Genomic DNA, 9385 nt, shown 5'->3' with positions numbered 1-9385 from the left:
CCCGAGGTGACAGACCTGCTGATCTTTGGCACTTTCTCCCGAATGGGTGGCTCTGGATTCCTGGAATGGATGGCGACATGGGGGTGTATCTTGGCATTGAAGAGTGTCCCTAGTTTCTGTAACCTGGTACCCAGGCTTTCAAGAAGAGCTTGCAGTAGGGTGCTGCAGGCTTTTACCCACTGTCCATGGATGTGTGTGTGTGCACTGGCCTCGTCTGACTCACCTTGTCACTGTGCTTCTCAGCTGGGACCTGATTCTGGAGTCCTTTGTCATTGTCAGCACTAGGGGGTGATGCTCCAGGTACCCAGAGATAATGCTAGACACCCTACACTGAACAGGACAGTCCCAAAACATAGAGCCAACAACAGATGGTCCAGAACATCAATAGTACTGAGATTAATAAACCATGATCTCTAGGCAAGGTGATAGACACCTGTAATCCTACTGCTCAGGAGATGGAGGCAGCAGGGTGGCAAGTTTGAGGCTAGCCCGGGATATATCATGAGACCCTGACTCAAAATAAGAATCTAAAAATTGAAATCTACATTATACTAGTATAGCCAGCGGGACCCAACAAAAGAGCACTCACTAATGACACGTGGCGATTTCATTGGCTATGATGGCAGCTAACAAACTAGGGACCAGAGTAAGGCCAAGAACCTCTTCCCATTTCTCACACCTGGGTGAGGTTGTGCATAGGCAGATGCCTAAGGTAGGTTGCGGCCCCAAGCGGATAGTGGCAACCCAGGCCACCAAGCTTTATGAGCTCTTAGGGACACCTTGATGAGCAGAGATTCAAACTCCCTGTGCACACTCAGATCACAGGCCTGAGAATGGCCGCCCTGAAACCAGATGGAGCACCTCTCAGTCAGCTCCCTCCGCATGACCATGGAAGCTAGAGCTTCACTGCCTCCCTGTGGAGGCCCACAAAGGCTCCTAGAGAGGTCTGAGCTTGCTTTACCCAGCAGAGCTGCATTGGAGGATTGCTTGACCATGTGCGTGGTTACCAGGTGTTTGGAAGGGTCTGCACTTGGCTGTGCTAGGGGGAGGTCTTTTGCTCCACTCCTTGGCATTCCTTTAAAAAGCCCTTTAAGGGCTGGAGAGATGGCTCAGAGGTTAAGAGCACTGGCTGCTCTTCCAGAGGTTCTGAGTTCAATTCCCAGCAACCACATGGTGGCTCACAACCATCTGTAATGAGATCTGATGCCCTCTTGTGGCGGGTAGGCATACATGCAAGCAGAACACTATATACATAGTAATAAATAAATCTTTAAAAAAAAAAAAAGCCCTTTAAAAGACAGAAGGGGCCGGTGGATATTGATCCAGGCCCTCCCGGCTATCCTGTGTTTCTGTCTGTCTCTCCCCCCTCTATCCTTCTATCTAAACATTTCTCACTTCTCCCTGCCCCCTGCTGGGCCCCAGAGGGCCTCCTGGCCTCAGTCTGTCTTCTGGAAGTCCATCAAATGTTCCTCTCAGGTTTTACCCATTTTATTAATACTAAAATGAGTCCCTTGCAAAGACATCTCAACGAGAGACCAGGATATAAAGTGAATAGCGGTGTTGCCGCCAGCCCCCCCACACACACACACACCGCCTGTCTCCTCCCTTCTGTTTCCAGTTATTTATCCTACACTAGTCAGTATTTCATGACTCTTCTTTTGTTTTTGTTTTTCGAGACAGAGTTTCTCTGTGTAGCTTTGGTGCCTGTCCTAGAACTCGCTTTGTAGACCAGGCTGGCCTCGAACTCACAGAGCTCCGCCTGGCTCTGCCTCCTGAGTGCTGGGATTAGAGGCTGCGCCTCCGCCACCCGGCATATTTCCTGACTCTTACCTTAAAATATTGAGTTGAGTTCGCCTTCCTCCTTCCCATGCTTTCCCACCACCCCCAGTTTTCTGCTGGTTTCAGGATTATTTTTCATTTTTCCTGTGGTCACCATTACAATTTGAGTCTGTATTTGCAATTACCTGTCCCTGCACTCCCTCTGAATCTCACATCTGGCTCTTCTCAGCCACCTTCTAATTTTGCTGGATAGAATGGTATTCTCCTAGTCAGGTCTCCTGTGCTGCCTCTGAGAGAAAACTAACAGGAGACGGAGAGGGGTACAAGTAGAAGGGCCTTGTGTCGCTCTGCCTGTCTCTTCCTCAGATGGGGTCTCGCTGTGTATCCCATGTTTACCTGGAACTTGTGTTATAGCTCAGACTGGCTTTAAACCTCTCCATCCTTCTGCCTCAACCTCTTGAGTGCTGTGATTACAGGTACATGCCACCACACCTTGCTTTCATAAGTGCTATTTTTGATCCAGAGTTACGTTCTTGCCGGAGTTAAACCGGCCCTGATAGGGCTATGAAATTGCACCACTCCAGAAGGAGCCATTAACATCCTAAAGCCCCAATTAATTACCATACCCCCTGACCCAACCCTGCCCTTTGTGGATCCTGAGCTCAGAGAGAAAGGGACCCAGTCCATTGCTAGACTTCTGCCCTGGTCTTCACTCCCTTGGTGGGCATAACTCTTCTTCACCTTAGGTGAGGCCTTTCCACATCAATCATCAATCAAGAAAATGCCATACAGATTTGCCTGTAGGCCAATCTTATTATGAAGCCATTTTCTTAACTAAGATTCCCTCTTCCCAAATATGTCTAGGTTTGTGTCAAATTGAAAAACAAAACAAAACAAAACAACAACTAGCATACCGGGTTTGGGAGGCTTTGGTGAGACACAGCCAGCAAAAGGTGAGACCAGGCCAGCTTGTGTGTTCAGAGGACATTGCCCAGCTGAGGTCGGAAGACCAAGACAAAGGGTCCCCCAGGCCTGGTGTCCACCAGAGTCAAGGATGTTAGCCTGAAAGAAGAGGCCATTAGTTAGTAGCTATGGACAAGGAGAGTCAGGCACAGAGGACTGAAAGCAGAACCTTCCCAGATACACTCAGGCCTCCTAAGGAACCCCTGGGGGCCCAGTATCACTGATCTACTCTGCTCCCCCAGCTCCTTCCCTTGTCACATCCCCGATTTGCCTTCCATTGAGAGCATTTGGGAAACCCTGATTCTAAAGATCTGGGTTCCGAGGAGGCCCTACCACTGCTCAGCTGAGATGGACTCCCTGATCCCTGCTTACAAGAGCATAAAACGGGAGAGGCACACAGACCTCTTGGTGAACAAGAAGACGCTGGAGCCATGGACTTGGCTGTATTGAGCCTCGGTTTTTCAATGTGTAAAGCAGTATTGGCACAGGGAAATTAAAGATGGGACATGAATACATGTGAAGAACAGAACTTGGGATTGGAGAGATGGCTCAGCAGTTAAGAGCACTGTCTGCTCTTCCAGAGGACATGGGTTCAATTCCCAGTACCTACATGGCAGCTCACACATGTCTGTAACTCCAGTTTTAGGGGATATGACACCCTCTTCTGGCCTCTGTGGTGCACATGCATGTGGTGCAGACATACATACAGACAAAACTCCCGTACACATAGTATAAAAGTAAATAAATACATTTTTAAAAGAGCAGATCCTGCCTATCGGCCATTATTATTTTAAATGAATATCTAACAGAACTGTGCTGCGAACCTGGCAGTCATTCACAGGTCCATCCCAGTGTAGGTGGGGCTGTATGCCCTGTTCCTTTGAGTCTGAATTTGGGGACCTTAGAGACTGCAAGTCTAAGACCCTCACGTTCTCTCTTGATTGACCTCACATTCACTAACTGGTCCCACAGTCAGCCTTGTAAAAACTGTGGCTGACACTGGACTCCAAAGGTAGCGAGCAGAGCCCAGGTCCATGGACTCTTGTACTCTGTCATCCCCAGCTACCTGGACAGCCTGGATCGGATTGGAGCCGCTGACTACCAGCCCACTGAGCAGGACATCCTCCGAACCAGGGTCAAAACCACTGGCATCGTAGAAACCCACTTCACATTCAAGAACCTTCACTTCAGGTGAGGCCTATGGAGATGGGGCCTGCTGACAGGCCCTAGTGATGGGCCTGGTGATGAGCCAGAGAGATGGGGGAATGTCCACACCCTGCCTCGCCTCATCTCGGTAGCCAGACAGTGTCTTCCCTCAAGGATCTGTCTCATTTGGTCAGACAGCTAGGTACCAGAAGAAGCCCATCTGAGAGCTTGTTTTCTGCCAAGTTCAAAGGCTGAAAACAGCAGGTGACTTACTTCAGAGGCCCCTGGAATGGGACAGGGTGGGTAAGCCTGAACCAGGTGAGTAGGCCCAAGCAATGCCAGGGAGACCCCAAACATCACTACAGTCTCCAAGCTAGAGAGGCTGAGAGAGCAGTTCTCTCACATCCTGGAGAACCTACAGAAGGCAAGGCCTTAAAAAGTGGGGTTCCCCAGACACAGAACATGCCTAGGATCCAGGGGCTCTGAGGACCTAAGAACAGGAGCTGAACTGTGCCACCAGGTTTCTGGAGCCCTACTGGAGGGTTGCGTCTCCCCAGAGTAACGCTCATGGGCTAAGGCCTGGCGACCCTGGCAATCTTCCAGGTGTGGTCTCTTAATATTAGGGGAAACTAGAAAAGGGGCCAAGAGGTGAGGCAGGTCTTTGAGCCCCACTGCTCAGCACTCTCACTGCTAGATCACAAGCACCCCCACCCTCACAGCCAGCTTTCCCTGACTTCCTGCAGGCTGTTTGACGTTGGAGGCCAGCGATCTGAACGCAAGAAATGGATCCACTGTTTTGAGGATGTCACGGCCATCATCTTCTGTGTCGCACTCAGCGGCTATGACCAGGTGCTCCATGAGGACGAAACCACGGTGAGTGAGCTGAAGTGAAGCTGGCCACAGAACAAGCCAGTGTCCGGCGTCCTCGGGCCTCACAGATGGCCTGTGCCAGGCACCCTCGCCCATTCTGTGTTGTCAAGGCAAATGCCAGTGAGCCCAGTCCAACAGAGGCAGCTGGGGCTCCCAGTGCAGTTTGTATGCAAACTGCTGCAGATAACTTATCAGAGTCGGGGTCTTGCCAGCAAGCACCTTGTTAGTAAACAGTGGAGTCACGGAGCTCTCAGACCAGGAAAACATTAAGCAAATTCTACAAAGCCAGACGGCAGCCGAGCAAGAGCATGTGTGCAAGAGGAAAGTCAGCTTTAGCTGCTTCTGCCCTTCCTGGGACGCTGGCCAGCTGGAGAGGTGTGGGGCTTCCTGGCCAAGAGGGGCACCAAGAAACAGGCATACTGGTGAGTGTCAAACTCAGCCTCTGAGACCTGCCACCTGGCTTGAGAGGGCCCTTGCCAGCCTTCCCCTTGGTCTCACCCTGGCTCTGCTGCTCATTGGTATGAGCTAAATTCAGGCAGCACCCTGTCTGCTTGGGCTCCTGTTGTCTGAAAAGCAGGGACAGTAATACCGCCCACCTTGTCTAAGGTTACCTACCGGTCATGGAAGCATTTTTGCTTAACAGTGCCCAGCTAGCCAGATATTATTGCTGGTGATTGCCCTGAGCCAGGTATATCCACTGAGCTTTTCCCATTGGAGTTTCGGCCCACAAGTCTGTGGGCCTGTGCTCAAAGCCTGGAAAGGGACCCAGGCCTCACTATGTCCTACTGGGTCATGGGAGACAAGCCCACTTCTGAGAGTGGGGTTCATGGGAGGAGGGGCCTGTGGTCATGCTGGCCTTGAACAAGGCCTGTCTTCCTTATGAGTCTGATTTGTGTACCAGTTCCAGTCCAGTCATTACTGGTGTCTATGGAGGGGGTGGATGAGCTCTTGGGGTATGTGCTGAGAGGGTACAGTTCTGGTAGAGGAGGACCCGCCGTCCTGAGTAGTTCATGCCGAGTGATGGGGCTTCTAGCAGATGGAAGGCAAGCTGCTGGTAGAAGGGGTGGCCCAGACTTTCATCAAGTGATGGCTGAGTTTTAGTGCTGTCACTCTCAGTGGATGTGGCAGACAGTGGTCTAGTCCCAAGCCCCAGTGGGGAGTGGGGAAAACATGCCCTGGACTCCTTTGAACCCTAGACTCTGTGACTACCCAAAGCCCAGGACATTCTCCTGTTAGTCTGTCCATCAGAATGGCTGGTCCAGTACACAGTTCACCACCATGGGTTGCCTCTGTGCTGTGAGAGCCATTGTGCCCGCTCCCTATGGCCTATCTTTTCTGGGAGTAGATGCTACATCCAGCATGGCATTGAAAAAGAGTCAAGGAGCTGGAGGCTGGATGGTGAGAGACCCTTCACACTGGCGCATGGCCTCTCTTTTGAACCTGCCCTGCCAGAGCAAAGGCCCAGGACCATCAACTGTGGGGCCAGGTCCTCAGAACAGACACAAAGGAATGTCCAGTGGACACCAGCCCTGTGGCTTCAGGTCTCCAAGTCGGGGTGGCTGGCCCTATCTATTTCCCCATAAGCTCCTCAGCAGTCTTGCTGCTATGCACCCAGGCCCTGAAACACTTGCCCTCCAGGGTCCTTCCTAACTTACTGCTCTCTCAGCCCTCTCCTCCCTCCAGTTCATTTCCCTTGCTTTTCTCCACAAGGGCTGGAGGTAGGGACCTTGAGGAAGGAAAAACATGGGCCAGAGTCAGAGCAAGCTCTTCCTAGGGTTCTCCCTCCCCAAGCCTGGCCACCCAACAGCCAGGGGAAAGCACCAAGCCTCCAGGGAACAGGGGTTGCCTTCCAGTTTACCAGCGGCCCACAGCAGTGGCTCCTAACTGTAGTGGCCGTAAAACAATACTATTGCTGTGGAACTAGCAATCGTCGGTGTATGGGGGGACGGACATGTGTGTGAAATTCAACAGCTTGGGAGCAAATGGATCCAATCCAAGGCCTGGCATCACTCCTGCCAGCTGCGTGATCGTGCATAATCGCCACACCTTCCTCAGGCATGCGCTGTGGGGTGAGGATTGGTAAAACAGCCTCATGGGCTAAGAGCTGAAATAGCGTCTGCACAGACACCACACAGTAAGGAGCAGTCCTCTGCTCCTCTGTCTAGATGGTGTAGCCAGGGGACAGGAGGTAGAGTGTGGATGCTCTTCCCTAGAGAGGCAAGATGTAGGCACCAATGACCCAGTCCTTGGTCCTCAGTCTTCCCCTCTAGCCAGCTCTGCACTTCCCTCCCTGGCCTGGGGAGGAAAACTGGGGCTACAGAGACAAAGATGTCTGGAGGCAGCTCCCGGAGCTAGGCCAGGAAGGCCCCGCGGCTAGTGGCTGCCCAACACCGGACCAGCCACCCTGCCCGCTGCACCCTGGGACCCCACGGGCTCATCTTGTCCTCGTACCTGCTCTCAGCGCCACTCAGCCAGGCCACAGGCTGCCACAGCTTCTCCACCACTACTGCCACCAGCGCCTGCAGGGCCTTTTCTTACCAAAGCAAGGCCAAAACCATGGGCAGATTCTGAGAGACCCTCCAAGCCCAGCAGGTATGAAGCACTTCCCTCTGATCAAACATGAGCTAAGAGTTGAAAGCAGCAGGTTCTCAGGGCCCCGCTGGGTGACTTTGCTGTGAATGCCGGCCCCAGGACTATGCTCCATGCTGGCTTCTGAGCCGAGCCCATCCTCCCCACAGCCTTCCATCCCAGCTGCAGAGCACCCGCCACAGGGCAGCTGAGGCCTGTGTAGGCGCCTCGCACAGCTGCCCTGGACTTCCTGGGTCTGAGACTGATGGGGTCAATTTTTCAGGGTTTCTCTTTTCCCTTCTCTGATGTTTGCTACTGGGTTTTTAGCTTCCTCTCAGTTTTAATCTGTTTTGCTAAGTTTCTTCTTGGGGTTCTCCTGGCCCCTCTCCTGAGAAACCAGCCCCAACTCCCAACTTTCTCAGAGAGAGCTTCCCTCAGCCCAGGCACATCCCAGTCAACCAACAAAGTCACCCAACCAACCAAGGCCACAGCAACATCACCCCCGAGACGCTGTCCCCCTGGTATCTGCTTCCAACTCGGGATTAATTCGAGGGCCTCAGTCCTCGGTTAATGTTACCCAACCGAATGCGTGCACCCTCCTGACCTCGCTGGCGAAAATGAATGAGACCCTGGTAGAGAAGTCTGCATGATCCACGGTTTCGTGTAGACATGTCAGATGGTGGTCGCACCCCTGCCCTCTACGTGCATGGTGCATGTCCTCTCCAGGGACTGCAGCCTCTGCAGTGACCTCAGTGCCCCGCCCAGGCCAGCTCTCTCTGGAAGGGACAGCACTCCTGACCCACCCCAGCTCCACCCAAACCTGCCTGTATGTGGAATGAAGCAGGGACATGTCCTGTTTGTCCACGTGGGTCCTCTGTCTCTGTCCCCAGTAATGCATTAAGAACATTGGTGGCTCGTCCCCCTGCTTGTCTCGCTATGTCATAGCCATAGTAGGCCAGGGTGCTGGGTACCAGCAGCCCTCACCTGCCTCTCCACTCTGTTGCAGAACCGCATGCATGAGTCCCTGAAGCTCTTTGACTCCATCTGTAACAACAAGTGGTTCACAGACACCTCCATCATCCTCTTCCTCAACAAGAAGGACATCTTTGAGGAGAAGATCACCAAGTCCCCACTGACCATCTGCTTTCCGGAGTACACAGGTAGAGCCCTTCTCATCCTACACAGCCCCTTGCAGCTACAGGGCAGCCGAGAAGCCAGGCCTCTCTGGGCATTTACTGTGCTCGAGTGCACCCAGCTCACCCTGCAGAATCCACCCCCACAGAACCGTACCAGAGCCAGCTATGACAAGAAGCCCTGGGCAGCTAAGGCCTGGACCCCTGGCTTCTTAGGCCTCAGTCTCCAGTGTGATATTAACAACCCTAGGGAGGTCCGGTCAGTCGTCTATAAGCAGAGGGTGCATGCACAGTGGGAACCCACAATGTCGAAGAGACAACAAACCTGGTCTTCGAGTAGTCTAGCAGGGTCCCACCCCAACTGGAGAGTGGCCTGGACAGGTCACATAGCCTTTCTGGATTGGCTTCTCCCTCCATGAGATGGAGGCTGTCACAGTGGCCCTCTCCCCCACCCCCTGTAGACTTACTGTAAGGATGAAAGAAGCCCAGGACGATGCCAAGCGTGGTATTTGCTGAAGTCTGTGATCACTACAGATCTGTTGTCACTGCCGTGATCACAATGATAAACAGCCACTCTAACGGCACCTCCCACACAAGCGGCCACAAGATAGCCACAGCCCAGGGCCTTGCCTACCCTGCAGAAAAATGCAGGGACAAGAGGCCAGCCATCAGTGATACAGTGGTCTAAGCGAGACAGCCAGATAGATATGCAGCCTAACCAGCGCCCCCGCCCCCCCCCCCCCCACCCAGGAGCTTCAAAAATGGCAGCCCCTTCAGGTGGGCTGTTGTAAGCCCAGGACAACCCAGTCCTTGTCAGCTGGTCTCAGTTGACCAGGTCCTGGAGGACAGAGCCGAAGATACAGATTCCAGCAGCATGGGCCTGTAGGGTCATGACCTGAAGTCAGGCAAGCAGCCTGCCCTTGATT

The 9385-nt window shown here is 52.9% G+C and overlaps 1 protein-coding gene across 3 annotated transcripts in view; it reads left to right on the top strand.

The window, feature by feature from the left end:
• Gnao1 (G protein subunit alpha o1) overlaps positions 1-9385 on the top strand; it is a 160265-nt gene that overhangs the window by 136845 nt on the left and 14035 nt on the right. For 2 of the 3 annotated variants that reach the window (XM_052727411.1, XM_052727410.1), the window contains exons 5-6: positions 3805-3933; positions 4632-4761. In XM_052727411.1, the coding sequence (XP_052583371.1) occupies positions 3805-3933; positions 4632-4761 (259 nt within the window). Of the gene's footprint in view, positions 1-3804; positions 3934-4631; positions 4762-8332; positions 8487-9385 lie in introns of all 3 variants that reach the window. The other variant, XM_052727408.1, reaches the window with a different exon arrangement.

The sequence above is a fragment of the Peromyscus californicus genome, unplaced genomic scaffold (assembly GCF_007827085.1).
Source record: "Peromyscus californicus insignis strain IS unplaced genomic scaffold, ASM782708v3 Scaffold_8__1_contigs__length_139910024, whole genome shotgun sequence".
Lineage (NCBI taxonomy): Eukaryota > Metazoa > Chordata > Mammalia > Rodentia > Cricetidae > Peromyscus > Peromyscus californicus.
The sequence above is the reverse complement of the archived record's forward strand: the minus strand, read 5'-3'. Positions and strand labels throughout refer to the sequence as shown.